Source organism: Boleophthalmus pectinirostris, unplaced genomic scaffold, assembly GCF_026225935.1.
Source record: "Boleophthalmus pectinirostris isolate CB_2022bp ecotype Guang Dong unplaced genomic scaffold, ASM2622593v1 HiC_scaffold_12, whole genome shotgun sequence".
Taxonomy (NCBI): Eukaryota; Metazoa; Chordata; class Actinopteri; order Gobiiformes; family Gobiidae; genus Boleophthalmus; species Boleophthalmus pectinirostris.
Genome location: NW_026571018.1, coordinates 5,126,800 through 5,152,703, shown reverse-complemented (window position 1 = coordinate 5,152,703; position 25,904 = coordinate 5,126,800). Strand labels below are relative to the sequence as shown.

The 25,904-nt window shown below is 38.1% G+C and overlaps 1 protein-coding gene across 3 annotated transcripts in view; it reads left to right on the top strand.

Annotated features, from left to right (window-relative positions):
• Positions 1 to 3,816: 3,816 nt before the first annotated feature.
• The window catches only part of cadm1a (cell adhesion molecule 1a), a 360,817-nt gene continuing 338,729 nt past the window's right edge, over positions 3,817 to 25,904 (top strand). For all 3 annotated transcript variants that reach the window (XM_055148412.1, XM_055148413.1, XM_055148410.1), the window contains exon 1: positions 3,817 to 3,901. In XM_055148412.1, the coding sequence (XP_055004387.1) occupies positions 3,829 to 3,901 (73 nt within the window). In that variant the 5' untranslated portion in view covers positions 3,817 to 3,828. The remainder of the gene's footprint in view (positions 3,902 to 25,904) is intronic.

Sequence of the window (25,904 nt, the reverse complement as noted above, 5' to 3'; positions counted from 1 at the left end):
ACCTATATTTGTAAATTAGTGGGGAAAAAAAAAAAAAAAAGCAACTCTATGTACAATAGAAAGTACATAGAACAAAAATGTATTTTAATGGAAAACAGGAGCTGGATGTTTGTTTGTATCTGAAGACTGATGCCTTAATCTGGTGGTTGATGTAACTGATCAAATTGAGGAGGGTTTAGTCTCCCTTATTAGGTTTGATATACTGTCATCTATTTTAATTTATGTCTCATCATAATTTAATAACAAATAAATTAATTTAAAAAAAAAAAAGCTTGACGGACAAGACATAATAATTACTCAAACGTGTGTATGAAACAAAACACAACTCCGGGTATGATTTTTGCTGAGGTCACAGCATTAAAACATGTCATAAAGCTCACAAAAGTCCATTTTGTGTAATATATTGGATCTTTAATTTTATTTCAGTATTACTTAGACTTACACTTAACTTTTTTGATCCATGAGGGAAAATATTTGGACACAGTAGCTCACACATCACAATATAATATAATAACAAAGAGCAAAAATATAAATGGTAATAATAAATTCTAAAAAAGTAGCAAAAAGAGCAAAAGACAGGTGTCAAATAAGACATAATTATATAAATATGTGTTTACAAGTCAAATTAAAATAGAAAAATAAGGTTATAATCTCAGTTTTATACAAGAGGTCAAAAGAAGACAACAACAATATGATGATTGACAGGACGCAGAGTTATTCATCACATAGGGATGAGTTGTTGTACAGTTGTAGGGAGTATTATCTGTTACATAAGGGTGAGTTGTAGGGAGTATTATCTGTTACATAAGGGTGAGTTGTTGTACAGTTGTAGGGAGTATTATCTGTTACATAAGAGTGGTTGTTGTACAGTTGTAGGGAGTATTATCTGTTACATAAGAGTGGTTGTTGTACAGTTGTTGGGAGTATTATCTGTTACATAAGTGTGAGCTCTTGTACAGTTGTAGGGAGTATTATCTGTTACTTCAGGGTGAGTTGTTGTACAGTTGTAGGGAGTATTATCTGTTATGTTGTACAGTTGTAGGGAGTATTATCTGTTATGTTGTACAGTTGTAAGGAGTATTATCTGTCCCATAAGAGTGGTTATTGTACAGTTGTAGGGAGTATTATCTGTTACATAAGGGTGAGTTGTAGGGAGTATTATCTGTGACATAAGAGTGGTTGTTGTACAGTTGTAGGGAGTATTATCTGTTACATAAGGGTGAGTTGTTGTACAATTGTAGGGAGTATTATCTGTTCCATAAGAGTGGTTATTGTACAGTTGTAGGGAGTATTATCTGTTACATAAGGGTGAGTTGTAGGGAGTATTATCTGTTACATAAGAGTGGTTGTTGTACAGTTGTAGGGAGTATTATCTGTGACATAAGGCTGAGCTGTTGTACAGTTGTTGGGAGTATTATCTGTTACATAAGGTGTGAGCTCTTGTACAGTTGTAGGGAGTATTATCTGTTACTTCAAGGTGAGTTGTTGTACAGTTGTAGGGAGTATTATCTGTTATGTTGTACAGTTGTAGGGAGTATTATCTGTTACATAAGGGTGAGCTGTTGTACAGTTGTAGGGAGTATTATCTGTTATGTTGTACAGTTGTAGGGAGTATTATCTGTTACATAAGGGTGAGTTGTTGTACAGTTGTAGGGAGTATTATCTGTTACATAAGGGTGAGTTGTTGTACAGTTGTAGGGAGCATTATCTGTTACATAAGGGTAAGTGTTGTACAGGTGTAGGGAGTATTATCCGTTACATTAGGGCAAGTTATACAGTTGTAGGGAGTATTATCTGCTACATAAGAGTGAGTTCTTGTACAGTTTTTGGGAATATTATCTGTTACATAAGAGTCAATCAATATGAATATAAAGTATATTTATAACTATTTTTGTGGAGTTTTTTTTTTTTTTTAATAGGAGCCTGAAACGTTGACCAAGTGTAACACCGGAAGTTGTTTTATAATGCGTCTTTACATAACACTGTTTACATAACGGCCAAGGGATTATCTTTGTGCACAGACTTGAGAGACTAGAGATGCACTTTACAACCTGTCTACGCTCCATTCAATATTTTGAGAAGGTGAACGCATTTGCCGCATGTTACAGTAATTGCTATTGGCTACACTGTCAAACTCAATGCAGTCCAATATGCTGCTATTGATTTTATGCTACAATTGATTTTAAAGGTCTTATATTACACAAAATTGACTCTTGTGAACTTCGAGCCACCTCATCAAAAACATACCTGGAGTTATTTTTGTTTCGGTCACACGTTCGAGTAATCCCGGTTTATTGGCCTCTCTATGTCCCCCGAAACTCAAATGCTCATTTTCACCTTGTGATGTCATGAAGCGGTAGTTTTCATGTTAACAGCAAACTTTTACTTTTAGTTTAACAGATATTGGCAATTCCCAGGGATGAAATGATCCAAATGATTCTAGTGAAAGTGTATGGAGTTTAAAAACACAATGGAGCACTTCCTGTGTTACCAGATGACAGCACAAGGTGGGTTTTCTGTTTGAGCGAAGAACTCAGCCTAAATATGCAAAGTTTGTGCGTTTAACAAGCGTGAATGAAACAAAACACAACTCCGGGTGTGTTTGCAAAAATATCGATATATTGTATCATTTAATGTGATGATACAGTATCGATAGCGTGGGATGCTGAATCGATATATTACTAAGAGTATTTTTTGGTATATTTTACAAAATTATTTTGCTATAGAGCTACAGTTTTGTTGCTTGTTTAGTGGAAAAAAACTCGTTTATGCAACACATTTAACATTTTCACTGTTTTTATTATTAAAATGTTTGTGTTTCATATGAACTTTGCACAAGAAGTGGTTTAACAACTTTTAGAGACTTTTAGAATCACAACCATGATTTAGCCTTGATTTATTAATGAAACATATTGAATTGATTTGAAATATATTGTATCAAATCAAAAGTGTACTGTATCGAGATATGTATCATATCGTGGCCTATGTATCGTATCGTATCGTATGGTATGTATCGTATCGTATGTATCGCCTGTGTATTGAAATATGTATCGTATCGTGGCCTATGTATCGTATGTATCGTAGGTATGTATCATATGTATCGTGGCCTATGTATCAAGTATGTATCGTATCGTATCGTGGCCTATGTATCAAGTATGTATGTATCGTATCGTTGGCCTGTGTATTGTATGTATATGTATGTATCGTATCGTGGCACTATGACTACAACCCCATGCATCATGATCCGAAAGTGTATAAAAGTATTATCGATACATACCGATAAAAAAATGACAGAATTCTAAGAAAGAAAAACAGCGCATGAACAGCAAGATTGCATTTACAATTTCACTTACGACTTACAGTATAAGAGACAAAATATAAATTAAAACATGTATCGAGCTATGTATCGTATGGGCAGCTTCTTAATAAGCATAATACGAGCCCTTTTAATAACATTTTCTTTTCGCAATATTTCATAAACGCTAACCACGCTGAAATAAAATAAGATTTATAGACCTTTTGTTAATTGTCTTTTTGTTTTATGTATTATAACGAGCTTAACATAATATTTGCCCTTTCTGTTGGGGCACTTTTCTTTGTTACATACCCCACTCCGTGTCCCCCCGCCCGTGCGTAATGGTCTACCGTAAAGCAAACGCGTGCCACGGAGCTCATAAATCGTGAGCCTGCGGTGCCGCGTGTGTACCGCCGCTCCGTTATGAATATGGTGAACAAGCCCTGCCTACTCCGCATCTCATTAGTGCCGCTCAAGGCAGCTCTAGGCGCAGCAGCCCCTCTCTCCTCTCCATACTGAAGCAGGTGTCCAACATGGCGTACGCTCGCATCGGATCTCTTGCGACTATTCTCTTTTTAACCACCTTTCTCGCGGCTCTTCAAAAAGGTAGGATCCCTGTTTTCTTCACCTTGTCTTGGATGTCTACTTTCCCGTCGATTTGCGTGCTCGCAGCGGCCGGGAGAGTGCCTTTTTTTTTACCCCCCTCTCTGCGTAAAAGCGGACCGCTACATGCCCATGCCCGTGGATGCTGTTGTTTTTCCAAGTCGGGATAACTGTCCGTAAAGTTCAATGAGTGGATTTATAACGAGCTGGATGGCTGGAAGTGCGCGCTGGCGTGGGAATACGCTGTGGATTTGTCGCTTGCACGGCGGGCATCACTTCGCTCAAGCTTCCTCGTAAGAAAACCCGCAACTCTTAAACCCCCTTTTGCATTGTGATGGACGTGGTGGTGGTGTTGTTGGTGAGGAGGACTACGTGTTGTCATGCGCCGTTGTAGAATTAAGGAAAACAAGCTTGTCATTCGGGCGCATACGTGGGGGCTCGGGACCGCTGGCTTGGATACTTTTGTTGGCTAAAATCACGAAGAGAAGCGGTGGCGAAGCCGTAAAAAAAAAAAAAAAAAAAAAGCACTGGCAGGGAGCGTGCTTCAAGCTTTGAGGTTACGCCACGGCAGCGAGCGAGCTCCATTCAAAACTGTGGCACTTGGAGGAATACGCCGTTTCCAAGCCAAACTCCGTAACTCACCTCGTGCATAAACGTCTTTTCCGCTTAGATACGCGGCGAAAGTTGACGTTCAAACGACTATCGTGTGCAAAAAGTGCCGCTAGTTGTTGTTTTTTTTTTCTTAATCACCGCTGTTTTTTTTTTTTTTTGCACCGCTGACTACTATGCCCGCGTCGAGGCGAATTTGGCACGGTTTGGCGGGCTGTACGTGTGTCCTCGCGGGGCTGTACGTGTGTCCTCGCGGTGGGATTTGCGGCGGCGACGTCACGCGTGAACGAAACATCAAAGGGAGCCGCTCGGGTTTTTTAGTAACGTGACGCGGGACGGCAGCACGCGATAAAGAAGGCTCGGGCTGAGAACTGCGACACGACTTTTCACGCCTGGCTCTCTCCCAAGGATTAGGGGGAAGATGTTGAGAGTGGGTTTTCAGGGAGTTCTGCGTGATTATACGTGCTCTTGTGGAAATTCCGACGTGAGAAAGTGCGCGTAAAATGTCATGACGCTACAGCTTGTGAGGGAGCTAGCTTAAGTCCGGGTTGTATAGTAGGAGTAGTATAGAAAAAACATGGCAATGCAAGCATGCGTAGGAGATGAAAAGGGTGGGCAGTGACCGTGTTTGTGCCACCCCAAAGACCCCGGCTAGAATGTGTTTTCAGGGAGGCCGGGCAAAGATTTTTGAAATACCAAAGTCCATCATGCCATGTCCAGCATTTTAGTCATGCTTTAGTCCAGATTTAGTCTCCGTTTGGTTTGTTTGGTATGGTTCAGTGCTGGTTCATTCCCAGTTTAGAAATGATGCGCTACAAGGGTTAGGCTTGGGTAAATCCTGGTTCAGTACGGTTCTGTCTGGTTTTATTTTGGATTTATCTGAGCCCAGTTAGTCCTGGTTTAGTCCTAGATTTGGTTTTGTCTTGGTTAATTTGCCTGCTTAGTCTTGAACCACTTTGTCCTATGTAAGGCGTGGATTAGACCTGGTTAAGACCTGGTTTAGTCCTGGTTTAGCCCTTGTTTAGTCTTGGTTTAGTCCTGATATGTGGCATAGGTTAGACCTGGTTTAGTCCTGGTTTAGCCCTTTTTTAGTCTTGGTTTACTCCTGATATGTGGCATAGATTAGTCCTGGTTTATTCCTTGTTTAGTCTTGGTTACTTGTTTGCATGGATTAGTCTTTTATTCCTTGTTTAGTCTTGGTTTACTCCTGATATGTGGCATGGATTAGTCCTGGTTTAGCCCTTGTTTAGTCTTGGTTTACTCCTGATATGTGGCATGGATTAGTCCTGGTTTAGCCCTTGTTTAGTCTTGGTTTAGTCCTGATATGTGGCATGGATTAGTCCTGGTTTAGCCCTTGTTTAGTCTTAGTTTATTCTTGATATGTGGCATGGGTTAGACCTAGTTTAATCCTGGTTTGGTATGGTTCTATCTGGTTTTCTATCTATCTCTATTCTATTTGGATTAATTTGAGCCTGGTTAGTCCTGGTTTAGTCCTAGTTATGGTGTTGTCCTGGTTAATGTGCCAGCTTAGTCTTGAACCACTTTGTCCTATGTACAGCGTGGATTAGACCTGTGGTTTAGTCCTGGTTTAGACCTGGTTTAGTCCTGGTTTAGTCCTGGTTTAGCCCTTGTTTAGTCTTGGTTTAGTCCTGATGTGTGACATGGGTAAGACCTGGTTTAGTCCTAGTTTGGCCCATGTTTTGGCTTGATTTAGTCCTATGTGGCATGGGTTAGACTTGGTTTAGCCCTTGTTTAGTCTTGGTTTAGTCTTGATATGTGGCATGGATTAGACCTGGTTTAGTCCTGGTTTGGCCTGGTTCTATCATTGGAAGGACCCTTATTCTTGATTTAGTCTGGTTTTAGACATTTTTTAAGGACAGGTCTAGTTTAATCCTAGATTAATTTAGCCCTAGTTACTCCTGGTTAGTCCTGATTTAGTCCTAGATTTGGTCTTGTGTTTAATTTTCCATGCTAGTCCTAAAACACTGTCCCACACCTGTTTTAGTCCTGTTAAATCCTGGGTTAGTCCTGGTTTAGTCCTAGATTTGGTATTATCTTTGTTTATTTGCCTGCTTATTCTTAAAACACTTTGTCCTACATACATGCCTTAGTCCTGTGTAAATCCTGAGTTTGGTCCTGGTTGGACAAGATTGAACTTGTGATAATACTTTCGGATTACTGTTTTTTTTGGCGTAATTTGAAATGGGGGAGGCTGCGTGATATTGCAAAATATGTTCACTGATAGATGATCTGACAGTCTGACTAAAGCACCACGAATAATCACCTGCGTTTATGTCTCAAAATAATGTAATAATCAAGTTATGACCACAGATCGATAACACAAAATCTCTATAAACTTGTTTTTTATCAATATACTACTACTATTACTACTACTACTACTACAAAATATCATGATATCGTATCGTCAAAGTTCTCACAATGACATCGTGGACCATCACAATATATCGAATTACAAGTTTCTTTGCTTAAATGAAGAGTTTTGGTGCAGCAATAGCTAAAAAATAAATAAATAAACAGAGGGAACTACATAGACCATGATCCTTTGCTCCATTTTAAGAGGAAAAAGTCACATATGCACAGTTTTATTAGCCTCTAAATATTGTACAATCAGATGTCTATTGTGAAAATATCGTACCGAGGGATTTGGATATCATTACATCCGTAACTACTACTACTACTACTACTACTACTTACTACTACTACTTCTTAAGGATGTGCCAATCTGGTATCGGATATCGGCATTTTAAGAGGAAAAAGTACCATATTCACAGTTTTGTTGTTGCCACTACAAAAAATCACAGTAAATATCGTACCGTCAGATGTACATAGTGAAAATATCGTACTGAGAGATTTGGATATTGTCACATTCCTAACTACTACTACTACTACTACTACTACTACTACTACTACTACTACTACTACTACTACTACTATATAAGGATGCACCAATCTGGTATTGGATATCGTCATGGATACTGAAAAATTTGCTGGATCGTAAATCGGTTTCTGAATATCGTTTCAGCTGATATCCTGTGTGTATCATGGCTGTGATACTAAAAGTCTTTGTTAAATCATCAAATCCGTGAAAATGTCAAATGTGTTGCATAAACATTTTTTTTTCCCACCACACAAACAACAAAACTGTAGCACTGTAACAAAATAAATTAGTAAAATATACCAAAAAAAACCCCAAAAAACTCTTGGCGATATATCGATACAGCAGCCCACGATATCAGTTCTGTATCATCACATTAAATGATACGATATATAGATATTTCAAAATTTTGGACACCCTTAAAATATTTAATCGTGCAATATATGATTTAAACTGCACAGCATTAATAAGAAAACAACTTATACTGCTGCTACAGTTTAATAACAAAACTCAGTGTGAAAATAAAGTACGATGATTTGACTATGTACGGAACAACAACTACTACTACTACTACTACTACTACTACTACTACTACTACTACTACTACTACTACTAAGGTTGTGCAATTTATCGAATTTTGATCGCAGTCTCTTTTGCAATTTCAGTCTCCAAACTTATATAATCGAGTTGAAACGATTTAAAGCTTAACAAAGTTTATTTATTTATTTTATATGTAAATAAGTATATCTATTTATGTTTTTAAATATAGAGATTGTAGAACAGCTAGAAATATAGTTTATTTTGGATACATTTATGTTTTCTATGCCTTATTTCATGTTCAAAGTTTATTTTATTGATTTTATGTTTTTCTAAGGTACATATTTGTAGCCTGAATTTATTTTCAGTTTGAAAGTTTTGTGTTTTTTGAGAGAAAATTGTTGAATAAATGCATTATGTAACTAAAAAAATAATAATTTGAATAGTCTTGATTTTAGTATTGACCAAAATAATCGTGATAATGATTTTTTCCATAATCGAACAGCCCTAACTACTACTTTTACTAACTACTACTGTCTACTACTTCTACTTCTACCATTACTACTGTTGGCTCACATCATGTAAACAGACACCCCTGAATTAAAACATACCACACCAGGTGACATGATAATTGCTGCTCCTCGTATTACTACTACTGCATCTACTACTACTACTACTACTACTACTTAAGGATGCACCAACCTGACTGATCTAGTATTGAATATCAGCCTGGATACTGAAAAAATTGCAGGATCGGATATCGGTTTCTGAATATTGTTTCCTTCGTGGACATATTCACTGATGAAATACGATTATTTACTTGGTCATAGTCCTTGAGAAAGTTTCATAACGTTAGAACTTTTATTTATACAAAACTGTTGAGTCGTTCCCTGACAGCAGCAGCTTCATAACACATTTGGAGCAGTGTTTAGTTTCGTTTAAAAGAAATAAATGCTGTTTACAGTTTCTGCGCTGGACTCGGCACATAATTAAAGCTAGTATCGGAATCTGCATCTGTATTTTGTCCAAATAATTTCCCTGGTGGATCAATAAAGTTTGTCTGAGTCGAAGTCTTAAGTATCGAAACTGAAAAAGCTGGATCCCTTCAACTACGACTATTACTACTAGGGATGGGCATTCGATGAAATTTTCTTAATCGATCGTCGGAAGAATTAACGATCGATTATCGATTAATCATTAACGTTTTGATATTAAAATGATCATCATTATTATTACTATCTGCCCTACTAATCTGCATAAATAAATTCAACTTTACGACATATAAACCGTAACGACTCTAGAGCCACATCAGCCCGTTTGACATTATAATGTGTTTAATTCAGTTTTGCTCAACTCTCACAGAAATGAAACTTAAAACCGCATCGCTAATTTGCATAAACTCAGCGAAGATAAAACTACAGCTCTTGTGTCGCTGATGTGGTCAATTTCTGTCAGATTAAAAGACATGACTCAGTTGAATACAGGTTAGTGTGACCAGATTTGCGTTTGTCAAAACCAGGACAGCGTACAGGGGGAGGGAGGTGGGGACTCGTCATCGACATTGAGCGACTCTCACCTGGTAAAGCTTTTTCCCACTGGACACAGAAACATATGTGCTGCTTTGTACACTGTGCACATGGACTCACACTTGTCCCGAACGCAACAGAAAGCGTGGAATTTCTTGTACAAATCATCGTTAAAATACACATTTGTGCTTCGGTACGCTGCAGACTGACCTACTGTTTGTGTCTCGCTCCTTCTGAGTGCAGAGACACATGTACGGACCCCTGTTTAGTCACGCTACGCACAGCAACCTACTTTCGGTTTGTCGATTAAAATTAACGTAATCGATGAAATTCTTAATGATCAATTATCGATTAATCGATTAAATCATGCCCATCAATAATTACTACTACCACTATCAGAGTTGGAAAATAACGTGCTCTTTCAAATGAAAAGAAAACATGACAGTACTTAATCGTGCAATAAAGACTTTAAACTGCTGAGCATTAGAAAACAACTTCTACTGCTGCTACACGATAATATAACGAAACTCAATGTGAAAATACTTGATTTAGAATACAGTAGTATGATTTGACCATGTACGGAACAACAACAACTACTATGACTTCTACTACTACTACTATTACTACTGACTACTGACTACTACTGTCTACTAGGGATGTAAGAATATCCAAATCTCTCGGTACGAATATTTATTGCGATATTTTTAAGAGTTACTTCAAAAGTTACTTCAAAACTGTCATGTGTTATTTTTTATGACTTGTTACTGTCATTCCAGAGTAATTTGTTGCATTACAATATTATTATGTTTAAAATGTAAAACATGACACGACTATTGCAGCACTTTAAGAGACTTTCACCAAAATAACTGTCGCTGAAACAAATAACAATCAGCGAGCGAAGATGCCGGACTTTTGCGCCGTATATGGACTAAACCCGGACTGAACTAGCACTGAACTCAGGACTGAACCAGGGCTAAACCAGGACTAAATCAGAACTGAACCAGGATTAAACCAGAGCTAACCAGGACTGAACTGAGGACTAAACCGAGGACTGAACCGAGGACTGAACCAGGACTAAACCAGGACTAAACCGAGGACTGAACTGAGGACTAAACCGAGGACTGAACCGAGGACTGAACCAGGATTAAACCAGGACTAAACCAGGACTAAACCAGGACTGAACTGAGGACTAAACCGAGGACTGAACCGAGACTGACCAGAAACCAGGACTGAACCAGGACTAAACCGAGGACTGAACCAGGACTCAACCAGGACTCTAAACCAGGACTAAACCAGGACTGAACCAGGAGTGAACCAGGTCTAAACCAGGACTAAACCAGGACTGAACCAGGACTAAACCAGGTCTAAACCAGAGCTGAACTAGGAGGACTAAACAGGACTGAACCAGGACTAAACCAGAACTGAACCAGAAATGAACCAAGAGGACTGAACCAGTACTGAACCGGGACTAAACCAGGACTAAACCAGGACTAAACCAGGTCTAAACCAGAACTGAACCGAGGACTGAACCAGGACCAAACCAGGACTAAACCCTATCTAGGCCAGGTCTAAACCAGGACTAAATCAGGTCTAAACCAGGACTGAACCAGGTGACATCATAATTACTGCTCCTCGTGTTACTACTACTTCATTTACTACTACTACTACTACTACTACTACTACACAATGTAATGAAACACCCCAGTATCAAAACATCCTGTTCCAGAGATACTTCACGTTTCACAACAACAGCAAACAAACCACGTTGGGTGTAGCTCGTGCAATATCGCTGATGAGCTGACAGTGCTAATCCTATTATTTTCAATTAGGTGCCCAGGTATTGAAACCAGGACACAATGCAAGCGATACTTCACCGAATCCGGCGAACGGGGGGGGTGAGCGGGGCGAGATCTGTCATACGGCTCGTGATAAACGCGCAGGAACGGCTCACCCCACACGGCGCTAACACAATTACGTAACGGCGCGCGTGTAATGTCCATTAGCCTAATAGCAATGTGTCCCAAAAGATAAGACGCAGCAGCCGCACCAACACGGCTCGGCTAGATTTAAGCCCCGCTAATTCCACTTTTGTTTTTGGTGACGGTGACAAGAAGGGACATTCGGGGATTATCCAGGTGTTGTGTACATAATGTTTTATAGACGCTCGGTAACAAAATCTGCAGTGTTGGGAAGGTTCCTTTTAAAATGTAATCCCCTACAGATTACAGATTACATACCTCAAAATGTAGTTTGTAACGTAATCCAATAAATTACTTAAAGTGAGTAACGTAATATGAATACTTACTATGATTACTTGATATTGTTCTGCTTTTTAAAACGACATGAATGTAGCAACCACATCCTGAAAATTCTTGTTTGTTTTCTTCAAATTGGCTGTTGAGCTCAATTCTCCATGAACAGACTTTTGTTTAGTGTAGAGAAGCAAAGACGAGGATCTTAATGTAAGATGTTTTGTCTGCTTAAGGAAAACTTACAACTCTTTACTTAACCAGATTCAAAATATTATTGAGAGAGAAATGATTTCTATTTGAGATCACTGCTGCTTTAAGTTATGCCCACCTACTGTTAGTGTCATATTGTTTAGACCTGGTTTAGTCCTGATTTAGTCCTGGTTTAGTCCTGATTTAGTCCTGGTGTAGTCCTGATTTAGTCCTGGTGTAGTCCTGGTTTAGACCCGGTTTAGACCTGGTTTAATCCTCAGTTCAGTCCTCAGTTTTGACCTAGTTTAGTCCTTGGTTCAGTCCTCGGTTTAGACCTAGTTTAGTCCTCTTTTAGTCCTGGTTTAGACCTGGTATAGACCTGGTTCAGTCCTGGTTTAGTCCTGGTTTAGACCCGGGTTAGACCTGGTTTAGTCCTCGGTTTTGACCTAGTTTAGTCCTGGTTTAGTCCTCGGTTTAGACCTAGTTTAGTCCTTGGTTCAGTCCTCGATTTTGACCTAGTTTAGTCCTGGTTTAGACCTAATTTAGTCCTGGTTCAGTCCTCGGTTTAGACCTAGTTTAGTCTTGGTTCAGTCCTGGTTTAGACCTGGTTTAATCCTGGTTCAGTTTTGGTTCAGTCCTCAGTTCAGTCCGGGTTTAGTCCTGGTTTAGTCCTGGTTCAGTCCTGGTTCAGTCCATATACGGCGCAAAAGTTCAGCATCTTCACAGTTATTTTGGTGAGAGTAACGTTAAAGTGCTGCAATAGTCATGTAAAGTTTTACATTTTAAATACAATAATATTGTAATGTAACAAATGACTCTGAAATGACAATAACACGTCATAAATAACACATTACAGTTTTAAAGTCACTTGCCCAACAGTGATTATTACTTAGTTTAGTTCATACAATGTTTGTTTTCGGTCCTATAGGGATGCAACGATATCCAAATCTCTTGATATGGTACGATACGGTACAATATTATCAAGATATGCATCTCACGGTGCGATATTTATTGCGATATTTTGAAGAGGCTGATATAATTGTAGATGGGACACTTTTTTACTTTTGAAATACCTTGACAAGATTTTGGTGTGAATTATTTCCATCATAATCCCAAGAATTCAAGTAAAAAACATATTTCTTAATGTTGTCTGCGCTGAAATGAATCATGGGATATGTAGTTTCCGATGTTTATAAGCTGTTGCTGCTATAAAACTATGTATTTAAGCAAAGGAACTTGTGATTCGATGTGATTCGTGACAGTCCACAGTATTATTGTGAGACTTTTGACGATACAATATCACAATATTTTTGTTATTATTACATCCCTAGTCCTATATTTCTCAAAATTTACTTTTGTGAGCTTTTAGCCATGTTAGAATGTTGTTACCTCATCAAAAACAAACCTGGAGTTGTGTTTTGTTTCAATCACACATGTTTGATTAATCCTGCATTATTGGTCTGTTTACATTTCCAAAGCTCCAAATGCTCTGTTCCACCTTGTGATGTCATGAAGTTTTCAAGTTAACAGCTACCTTCTACTTTAATTCAGTATAGGGGTGTGCAAAAATATCAAAATATCGATATATCATATCGTTTAATGTGATGATACAGCATCGATATCGTGGGCTGCTGTATCGATATATCGCCAAGAGTATTTTTTGATATATTTTACTAAATAATTTTGTTACAGCTACAGTTTTTGTTGTCCTATACCTATATGTGCTGCATAAATGTGGAAACTCATTTATGCAGCACATTTTGACATTTTCACTGTTTTAATGATTAAAATGTTTGTGTTTCATATGAACTTTGCACAAGAAGTAGTTTAACTTTAAGACTTTTAGAATCACAACCATGATTTTGCCTTGATTTTTTATTAAACTGTATCGAAACAATTTGAAATATATCGAACTGAAAGTGCATTGTATTGATTTATTTCTAGCAACTCATGTTCTTTAGTGGCATTTTACTTTTAGAATAGTTTTTTTAAAGACCTCATATCCACTTTTTCCCATGCACTTGAGCAAAAAATGTGTCTTACCCCTGTACGGATCTATTGACTCTGTAGCAGCTTATGTTTTGTACATTTAGAATTGTTTTTTATAGGGTGTAGTCAGTTAGTTTCAATGTTATTTTCTTCAAGATTTCACTTCAGGATTTGTTATCGTGACAGTCCTAGTTGCACAGCCCGGCGTAGTGGTGGGAAAAAAAAAATGTTTCTAGTGATTTCCAACTAGGCCCTGGGCATTCTTGCACAAAGCATATCAATTATTTACTCGTGGCCCATACTGTACAGCGAGGCCTGACTTTGTGCTAAGCGTTGCAGGATGCGCCCACCCCCACCTTCTCTCTCCTCTTTGTACTGACATCTTGATGAAATAGAAAAAAAAAAAAAAAAACGCAACATAAAAGAGTGACCGTTAATTAATTGTGCCCTTGCTATATAGGATTTATAAGTCCCATTTTGGCACACCTCGACTTGTCATCAAACCACTCTGAATGAAATGGATTTATGAGAGAAAGTCTTCACAGCTCGGTGCACCCAGCCAGCCAGCGGCCATGCTTTTTTTTCCTTTTTTTTTTTATGTTTCAGAGGGCAAGCGTGGCTCCCCTGCCCCTAAAGAGATAACATTTTCCTCCAGGAATTGTGAATCACATTTAACTGTCAAAAAAGTGATATGTCTTTTATGCGCAGCGGTGGGAGAAAAATATGTGGCTGCCTGTTGGGTTAAAAACAGCAGAATCAAAAATAGGAGTTAGATGTAGTGGAGGCTACAGCTATCTTTGTACGATTCAACAATTTGCTGTAAAGGCGCTATACCTGATTTGTTTTTCAGAAAAAAATAGTTTTGCCCGAGTACAGATATATTGTATAAGCAGCTTTTGTGGTCAAAATAAATCTGCTGCGTCATGTCTGTGTCTAATCATTAAGTGTTTCATTGTTTTACAGTTGACGCCAGTCGGTTTCGCCACATTTGTTTTGGTTCACTTGGGGTTCACAAACCTCAATATAGCTCTGTGATTGGTCCGCCAACTAGGGAGGGGGTTCTATTGCACCAGTAGGAAGTTTTTTTGTTACAATTTTATTCTATCTTTTCCGGTATATTTATATTACTACTTGTGCCTCTTGTATGTGTTATGTTTTGCTGTTTTGCTTGTATGAAAATGACTCTAAAAGCACTGAATTATTTATTTTATTAGCTTAAAAAAAAAAAAAAAAAAAAAAAAACACCTGAAGTTGCCATCGCATGTTTCCAAATGTCTTCCTAGTTTGTGACATAAGCGTGAAAAGAGCCTGTTATTGACTTTCTAGTTGAGGAAAACATGTATAACTCCATATTATTTATTGTTGCGTTTTTGTGAAAAAAGAAACTTAATGATTAGGGCTGGGTATCGTTAAGAAGTTGCCAACACGATCCATACCTCCATATATAGGTCACGATACAATACATGCCTCAACTGACTGAGCTCCTCACCCTATCTCTAAGGGAGCACCCAGACACCCTGCGAAGGAAACTCATTTCGAGCGCTTGTATCCGCGATCTCGTCCTTTCGGTCATTACCCAAAGCTCATGACCATCGGTGACCATATGAAACACAAACATTTTAATCATCAAAACAGTGAAAATGTCAAATGTGTCGCATAATTTCCTTCCACTAAACAATCGGAGTGTAACGATACCCAAGTCTCACGATATGATATCGTCACAGTACGATATTTATTGTGATATCGTGGGAAAGCTCATGATATGGAGGGGAGGCTCACGATTAGGGATGTAACAATATCCAAATCTATTGGTATGATATTTTCATGATATACATCTCACGGTACAATATTTATTGCGATATTTTGTGGAGACTAATACACTTCTTTTTCCTCTTAAAATGCCTTGACAAGCCTTAATCCAAATAAATAAGACTTAAAAGTGCTTAGAACTGTTATTTCTTCTTGTAGTCTGCACTGAAAGGGAGCAAAGGATCATGGTCTATGTAGTTCCCTCTGCCTTTCTTTAGCTGTTGCTGCACCATAACTCTTCATTTAAGCAAAGAGGCTTGTAATTCGATATATTGTGATGGTCCACGGTATTATTGTGAGAACTTTGACGATATGATATCACGATATTTCTGTTATTTTTACATCCCTACTAAACAAGCAACAAAACTGTAGCTCTGTAACAAAATAACGATATCGATACTGCATCATCACATTAAACGATATGATATGATAATTATACGATCGACACACTTTAGTTAAAAGCATTTTGTTGGATGAAAACCAGAAGAAAGCAACTTGCAAGGAAGGATGATTCAATTAGAGACGTTGCTCAAAAAAAACCTCCTTTTTCCTTCCTTGTTTGCTCAGTTCAATCTGTGACATGTTCCTCACTCGCTGTTCAGAGTTTTTACTGACCCTTTAATAATGCGCTTTTGTCCCGGTTTGGTCTTGGATTGATCCTGGTTTATTCTTCATGTAGTTCAGTTCTAGGTCTCGTTGAGTCCTGGTCCATTCAAGATTTACTTCTTAGTTCAGCCCCATTATGTCGACACATAATAACAAATCGTATTCCTTTTTATTCTGCATGGAAATTTGACGTGTAGTTTCGATCTGTACAAACATGCTCTGAAATACTTGTGATTCTTGCACGAGCGTCAGTTCATATTCCGGTGTTTTTGTCGATTCGCCCGGTTTAAATATGAACTCTGAACCGAACGCTATTATTAAAACACAAATCGCACATCTAATCTCAATACTTGTCATAAAAAAAAACACAATTAGATTTATTTTTATTTTTTTCCAAATCCTGCAGCCCTAGTTTAGACCCTCTGTAAAAGTTTTCATATGAAACGCAGTGAGATGTTCTACTTTTGATCAAAGACTTTGAACTACAAAGTGGCGCCTCAGACCATAGTTAAAAAAGACCGAGGAATAAATATAAGTTAATGCACTTCGAACGCATTTGGTTGAAACGTAAAAAATAAGTAAGTAAGTGTTATAAGTAGGAACAGACAGGTTGTGTAGCATTATTATTATGTTTATGGAGAACTGTGGGCTGAGCATTGGACTAAGGTGGACCTATTTACCCGGGACAGTCCCAGTTTTGAGCCCCGTGTCCCCTGTCCCAAAATATTTCTCCAAAACCATTGATTTGTCCCAGTTTTATACAAGAAATGTCCCTATTTTTGACCAATCTGATCCCTGCCAACAGTAAAAAGAGGCATACATTGTTATTTGTTGAGGTAAAATACCGAAAAGCTGCTTAAAAACGACCAAAACACAAAGAAAATGTGACTCAGATTAGTGCCAAGTGTGTAAAAATGTTCCTTAATTATGCGCACGTTTCACAGTTTTATTATTACCAGCCACCACAAACCAGGGATGTCCCAGTTTTTATTTTGAAATCCTGGTCACTCTACATCGGACAGAATCTTACAGCTAACCACAAGGAGGGTTTGACCTGGGAGAGATTGCTAAATTACTCAAACCTGCAAAACGGTTCTGTTTCACCGTGCATAAGACTGAAAGGTTTTCATTCCGCACTCTTCTCTTCTCTCTAATTTATGTCGCTCTTTTTTAATTTTAAACTTTATGATTATTTATGTTTTGATTGTTTTTATTGTGATTTTTATGTATTTCTTATTCTGTAAAGCACTTTGAATTATTTTGTGTACGAATTGTGCTATACAAATAAACTTGCCTTGCTTTGCCTTGAATAAAAGAGTTCCCAAATCTCTTCAGGTATGGTCAGGGTTCCCGCTCTTTTTCACTGACAAAATTTCAAACCTTTTCCATGACTTTTTCATGACCTAAAGTGAATTTTTCGTGACTTTACAGCACCTACATGTGTAGATTTGATCAGACTTTTAGGGCTAAATATGAAATGTGAACACTTTCCACTCACCTTATGGTTATGGTCGTCTCTTTTAAAATAAAGGTAGCCAGGCTGGCATCACCTAGTGCCTCCGCTCAATTTCATTTCTCTCCAGAGACTAGGTCAGGAATCAGAATACACTAGACTAAACTCTGGAAGTTATGGACCGCACACCGGCCAATCAGCGAAGAGCTATGAAGTCATGACGTCAAACCCGTCGCGTCTGTCTGGGTCCCTTTTGTGGAACAGCACAACAATAAACAAAGCGTCGAGATGGATGTAGACAGACATTCTGTGTTGACAACAATTCCCGAGATCGAGGATTTAAAGCCGGAACAAAGAGCATTACATACGTCACGACCACATAGCAACGATTGGTTAAATAAAAAAGTACCCGCCTACTAGGAGTGTAACAATATCCAAGTCTCACGATACGATATTGTCACGGTATGAACCTCACAGTACGATATTTATTGCGATATCTTGGGGGTGTGGAGGCTCATGATTAGGGATGATTAGGGATGTAACAGTATCTAAAACTCTAATATGTTACATTTTCTTTTCTTTTGCTTAGAACTGTTATTTCTTCTTGTAGTCTGCACTGAAATGGAGCAAAGGATCATGGTCTATGTAGTTCATCTGCCTTTCTTTAACTATTGCTACACCATAACTCTTAATTTAATCAAAGAGATGTAATTTGATATATTGTGATGGTCCACAATATTATTGTAAGAACTTTGATGATACGGTATCACAATATTTCGATTATTGTTGCATCCCTACCGCCTTCCGTCGAGTGAACGAACCCTAATGCTGCAAGGTCAGACGGTTTCTACGAAGTGAAACCGGCTGATGAATCAGGCAAAACAAAAGGCGCAGACATTCAGATAAATAGATACTAAAGTGAAATAAATACTAAAATTCCATGACTTTTTCCAGGCCCTAGAAAGTGACATGTTCAATTTCAGTGACTTTTCCAGGGATTTCCATGTCCGTGAGAACCCTGAATGTTATAACAAGGTAAAAACAGAAGTTAAAAAAAAAAAAAATATAATAATATATATATATATATATATATATATATATATATATATATATATATATATATATATATATATATATATTGCATAATAACAGCCCTTCTGTAACATTCAGATTTGGATAGAAAGTGAAAATGGATAGGAGATAAAATCAGGTCTAAACTAGAACTAAACCAGGACTAAAGCAGAACTAAAACCAGGACTAAACCAGGCCTAAAATCAGGACTAAAACCAAGTCTAAACCAGTTATAAATCCCTAACATTCAGATTTGGATAGAAAGTGAAAGTGGATAGGAGAAATTCCCGGCAGTTTGGCAGTGGTCCAGAGGCAAGTAAATCTAATATGATTTAAGCTGTTAAAGTGCGATTAAACCCTGTACACTATTGGATACTGGAATTAAACTGCGTCGTGGGGCTAAGCTTGCAAATGAGTTCTATCAAATATAAAGGTGTCTAGACTGTGTTTTGAATATAGAGCGTCTTCTGTTCCTTTTTCCATCGCTCGGGTAACGACTCGGCGCTGACCGTGGCGTGTGGATCATATAGATCTTAGTATATGGCGACGTAATGGTGCCAAAAAGTGTGTCAGGGCTGATTGTTGTTTTTTTTTTAGTCCCCCCTGTCGCAATTTGTAACAATCCAACACAAAAGACCTACATGTGTGAACCTGCTACATGATTGCTTCACTTGGTTGCAACATACTGCAGCTTTATTATTCGGACCGTTACTAAAATATTTCTAAATATTCACTAATGTCAGGTTAATCCTTCATCTGAATATTCCCAGAACATGCACGCGATCTGGAGAAGGGTCCCTCGACGGCCCACTGCTTCTGACAGTTCGCCCTCGTGATGTTGAAGGGGGTTTTATACAAAATGGACTCGTTGGAGCTTTCAAAAACAAGCCTGAAGTGTTTTTTTTTTTTGTTATTCGTGCATGTTTGAGTCATTTTGTGATCTCCCCTGGGCGCCGTTCGAACCCTCCAGCAGCACAAACGTGTCACAAAATGCACTACAACTTCACAAACCTGACGCAATGTGAAGTCATTTCGGGATGCGTGCGGATTGTCTTGAGATGGCGCTCTGAAGGTGGAGTGACTCAGCGTGGTGAGCAAAGAGTGAGCAGACAGTCAGTATCACAATTATTCTGGTCAATATTGAAATCATGATTATTCAAACAATTATTTTTTTTGTAACATGATGCATTTATTCAGTATTTCTCTCTCAAAACAAAACAAAACAAAACACTATTATTGATAATTTATGCAGCACTTTCAAACTGAAAATAAATACAGGCTACAAATATGAACCTATATCCCAATATACATTTTTACGGGCCAAGGCCTCCAGGGTGGACGCAAACTTTTATTTTCAGACTTCCAGAGGCTACAGACTGGCCGAGTTACAGGCACTGTTCGGAAAAAAGAATGTACCGTATTTTTCGGACTATAAGTCACTTCCGAGTATAAGTCGCACCACCCAAAAATGTATAATGAAGAAGAAAAAAACATATATAATTAGTTTTTATAAAATCAGAGACCAGGAACTGGCATTTCAACTCAAAAGGAAAGTTCTAGTAAAAACAATAGAAGAGAGAACAACAGACTGTTAACGTCACATATGAACAGTTCTTCAGATAAACTATAACATAAACAACAGAACAGAACAAGTTTACCAAACTCTCCATCTCACTCCAAATCACTAAATCCATTCAATTCTTCATCCTCGGTGTCACTTCTGAACAACTCCACGACCTCCGGAGGTAAACAGAGCATCACTTCCTCTTCTGTGTCGCTGTCGTCAGACTCAGCATCAGTTCCAGTTAGAATTATTCCAGCCTTTCTGAATCTCGACAGGATGGTTTCGGTGTCACTGAAGTCCTGGTTTAGTCCTGGTTTAGACCTGGTTTAGTCCTGGTTTAGTCCTGGTTTAGACCTAGTTTAGTCCTGGTTTAAACCTGGCTTAGTCCTGGTTTAGACCCGGTGTAGTCCTGGTTTAGTCCTGATTTAGTCCTAGTTTAGACCTAGTTTAGTCTTGGTTTAGACTTGGTTTAGTGCCCTGGTTTTAGATGTAGTTTAGTCCTGGTTTAAACCTTTTTTTAGTCCTGGTTTAGGTCCTGGTTTAGTCCTGGTTTAACCTGTTTAGTCCTGGTAGTCCTGGTTTAGTCCTGGTTTAGAGTCCTGGTTTAGACCTGGTTTAGTCCTGGTTTAGTCCTGGTTTAGACCTAGTTTAGTCCTGGTTTAAACCTGGCTTAGTCCTGGTTTAGACCCGGTGTAGTCCTGGTTTAGTCCTGATTTAGTCCTAGTTTAGACCTAGTTTAGTCTTGGTTTAGACTTGGTTTAGTGCCCTGGTTTTAGATGTAGTTTAGTCCTGGTTTAAACCTTTTTTTAGTCCTGGTTTAGTCCTGGTTTAGACCTGGTTTAGACCTGGTTTAGACCTGGTTTAGACCTGGTTTAGACCTGTTAGTTAGAATTATTCTGGCCTTTCTGAATCCCGACAGGATGATTTCGGTGTCACTGAAGTTCAGGCTTTGTCGCACCAGAGTATAAATCGCAGGAAACACCCAAACCATGAAAACAGTGTGACTTATAGTCCAAAAAAACATTACTGGTATTTATTTAAAGATAATAAAAAAAAAATCTTTCTGTGTAAACATCTCAAGTTACAACACGGACACCTGTGGCTTATAGAAAAGTGCGACCTATATATGTACATTTTAGTTTTTTCTTTTAAAATTGCGTTGATGCATCTTACATTCAGGTGCGCTCAGTGGTCCACAAATTACATTGTGTTCAGTGAATATAACATTTTTAAAAGCGTAAAAACTAAAACGGTGATCTAAATACGTTCCGTGTCAGCAGTTAATACCCCAAAGAACTGTAATACCCCGTCTTTCATGGTATTATTCCTCTGTCTCATGAAAATCCCATGAGGAGTTTTGTTTTGTTTCTCTCTTGAATGCTTGACTAATCCTGCGTATTCGGTCTGCCTCCTTCTCAAGAGTTAAAAAACAAACGATCACCAGCTGTCATCAGGTGGAGCTACAAAGCGTGTGTGGGTAAAAGCTCCAGCACGACGTTTAACTCGCTGTGATTTTGACTTTAACAGTCATGTTATTATTTTTCATTGTTTTCCAAATAAATGCAAGTTACAAAATTACAACAACAGTGCAGAGGAGACAAAATACTGAACATAAAGTAGAATCTGGGGTTGTCAAAAATATAAACACTAAAACTAGTATCGAAAGTAGATATTTGAGCAAGTATCGATACTAAAAAAGTCACATTCACAGGACAGAAGTGAACTTTTAGATCCACGGTGGGCGATTTTTTTATTTTTACTTTTTTTTTTCCCCATCTGGCCACATGAGAAACTCAATTCTGCGTAATATTAATTGTATTTCTTTATTTTAAAAAAAATAACAAACAAACTAGTAAATATCATTGTTTGATGAGCTGTAAGAGTTTATGTTGTGACTAAACTATGAAAAAGTGAGGTAAAAGTGAAAAAATGCTTGAGGTAAATTTATAAAATATGTTTATTTTGTAATTCCAAATTAATTTAAACAAAGACTAAACCAGGACTAAAATCAGGACAAAAACCAGGTCTAAACCAGGACTAAACCAGGACTAAAACATGGACTAAACCAGAACTAAACCAGGACTAAAACATGGACTAAACCAGGACTAAACCAGGACCTAAATCAGGACTAAAACCAGGACAAAAACCCAGGACTAAAATCAGAACTAAACTAGATCTAAACCATGACTAAACCAGGACTAAAACCAGGTCTAAACCAGGATCCAACCAGGTCTAAACCAGGACTAGAATCAGGACTAGAACCAGGTCTAAACCAGATTTAAACCAGGACTAAAGCAGAACTAAAACCAGGACTAAAATCAGGACTTAAACCAGGACTAAACCAGGTCTAAATCAGGTCTAAACCACCTGTAATTGAATAAATGCAAAGTCGAGCTGTTTAAAGTCACCGTGTGGAACATTCCAGGCAGAGCAGTGACTCCTTTAACACGAGTAGTTGTTGATTTGACCTGAAGTGAACGCTCTCGACTGTTTTGTGCGATTGGAGAGAAACATTTCTTAGTCTAAAATAAAGTCTTATTTTGTATCGTTTGTCTGAGCTGAATTCAATGAACAGTCTCACTATAAAATGTAAATTGCTTTGAAAATGTTGTCCGGACCAGTGGGCAGTCTCCCTTTGCTCTGCCGTCGTAAATATACTCAGAACAAACAGTGGAAGGTCTACTTAACAAGTTCAAAGTACGCTATGTAGGCAAATGGAACACTTTGAAAATACATTCTCCAAAAGACCTCTGGAAATATTTGGCTTTTCATGCGTCATTAAAGAACCAAATTCAACCTAAATCCAAATGAACCAATTTTTACTACTGTATATTTTTTTACTTGTAAATAGGTTGTTGTGTGTTAAAGGTGCTGTACCTGATTTTGACTATAATTAAATCGTGAAAAATTTAATATATTCTTTTTGTTGTGGCTTTTTTTTTTTTTTTTAAAGAGTAGTTTATTCTGTCATTTTGCAAACAAAACAAAACAAAACATAGACTACAACCCCACAGATCACGATCGAAAGAGTTTACGACTTAATTAAGGCATAATTCATTCATTCAGAGCTCTTGATCTTCCAAATCACAATGCTCTATACTTTTTTTCTTTTATTTATTTTTTATTTTATGGGGTCTACAGTGTTAGACTTTTTAAAAATCATCACTCAGATTGTTTAATATACTATGCTCTAACAGAAGTAAGTAAAAAAGTAAGTTTTTATGTATATAACACTTTTCACAGACATATGTCACAAAGACACTTTACAGAACATTATTCAACATTATTCATTGACTCCAGACACAGGGATGGTAGCCACAGCTGCCCTGGACAGACTGACAGAAGTGCTACCATGCCGATCGGTGCAATCGGTCCCTCCGACCACCACCAACACTCACAACTTTCATACAAGGCAGTGTGGATGAAGTGTCTTGCCTAAGGACACAACAACAGTTTTTTATGACTGGCGCCTCCCTGTGGCACTGGATTTTCCCAGTGGTCTCCCGTCCAAGTACTGTTCAGGCCCAGTCCTGCTGAGCTTCTGAGATCTGGGGGATCAGACTTTGACAAGCCGGTGTGGCCACACACAGTATGAAGTAAGAAGATGCAGACAGAACATGCTGGACTTATTTTGAACTCATCCATTATATATGTGCTATGCATGTTTGAGTATTTGATTTATTTATTTATTTTTTTCTCCTGGGGACTGTTTGAAACCCTCCTTATGGTTACAGGGTTCCCACGGTCATGGACATTTTGGTAAAGTCATCAAAATTGAAAATGTAATTTTCCAGGCCTGGAAAAGTTACAGAATTTGGTCAATTCAGTGAAAGTTTTGGAAAAGTCATGGAATTTTAGAATCTCTGTCACGCAACTACAGCATGTTCTGTTAAGTTCTCATTAGACTATTACGATTATTTCTGAACGTCTTTTGTTTAAAAAAAGACGACACGGCGGCAAGGTGCCTGAGTGGCTAGCACTCATGCCTCACAGCAAGGAGGTTCTGGGTTCAATCCCCTGATCAATCAATGAACCTGCCCAGGGACTACAAGTAGAAATGACCAGTGGTGTTACAACCTGGTACAAGCATCTCTCCTGTTAAGGTTAATGTTAAAATTGCGGGCTGTCCCTGTCTCAAATAAATAAACAAATAAAAATAATGCACTGACAGCATTTTGAATATTAAAAAACTATAATCCCAAACCATAAGGTGAGTGGAAAGAGTTCACATTTCATATTTAGCCCTAAATGTCTGATCAATTCTACTTGTTTTGACGAGCTGGTTAGACTGGTAAGAGTTTATGTTGTGACTAAACAATAAAAAAGTGAGGTAAAAGTGAAAAAATGTCACTTTAAAAACACCTCTAAAATAAAGGCAATGCAGCTTTAGTCCATGCATGAGGTAAAATTATAAAATATGTTTGTTTTATAATTCCAAATGAGCTTAAACGAAGATTAAACCAGGACTAAACAAGGACTAAAATCAGGACTAAAACCAGGTCTAAACCAGGACTAAACCTGGTCCAAACCAAATTTTAAAAATGCACTGACAGTATCTTGAATATTAAAAAACTATAAAACCAAACCATAAGGTGAGTGGAAAGAGTTCACATTTCATATTTAGCCCTAAAAGTCTGATCCATTCTACACGTGTAGGTGCTGTAAAGTCATGGAAAATTCACTTTAGCTCATGAAAAAGTCATGGAAAAATATTGAAATTTTGTCCGTGAAAAAGAGTGGGAACCCTGATAATCCCCCATAGAAGGAAAATACCACCTCTTTAAACTGGTCATAATGAGAGAGAGTACCAGACGCTGCCCGCATACACCAGCAGAGCCCTCACATTGTTTTAGAACCGAGTGTTATTGTACAAACGCGGAGTCAAAGCAGTTTCTCGATATGATCTATTACTGATGTGTGCGCAGATAAACAGGCTTAGGCTCGCTGTGTTTTCATTAAATAGTCTCTTTTAAAAGGGCCGTACCTGATTTTTTTTTTTTTTTTTTCCCCCCGACTCTTGGCACACAGTACAGGTAGATTGTATAAGCGGCTCTTGGGGTCAAAGTAAGTCCACCGTGTGCTCTCTGCGTCCAATTATGAGGTACTCTTTGGTCTGGTAATGAGGAAGTGCGTGTTAGAAAGTTAGAAAGTCGACGTAAAAACACTTCTCTGGCCTCTGACCGTTGAGAGAAGAGGTTAGAAACTCATCGTGGTGAATGATTAGGATGCTTGGAATGATGGGGGATGTGAAAATACCAGGCTCGGGGAGAGTACCACACGGGGGGAAGAGGTTATTTTAGTTTATTTGGCATTTGTAACTTAAAAAAAACTGATTGGAAAAATATGTGCAAGAAGCTCAAAAAGCAACAGAGACAATCATTACAGAAAGCACACAAAGTTCAAAGTGCACTGGGAAGTACTACACTGGAGGGAGAGTACTACGATGGAGGGAGAGTACTACACTGGAGGGAGAGTACTACGATGGAGGGCGAGTACTACACTGGA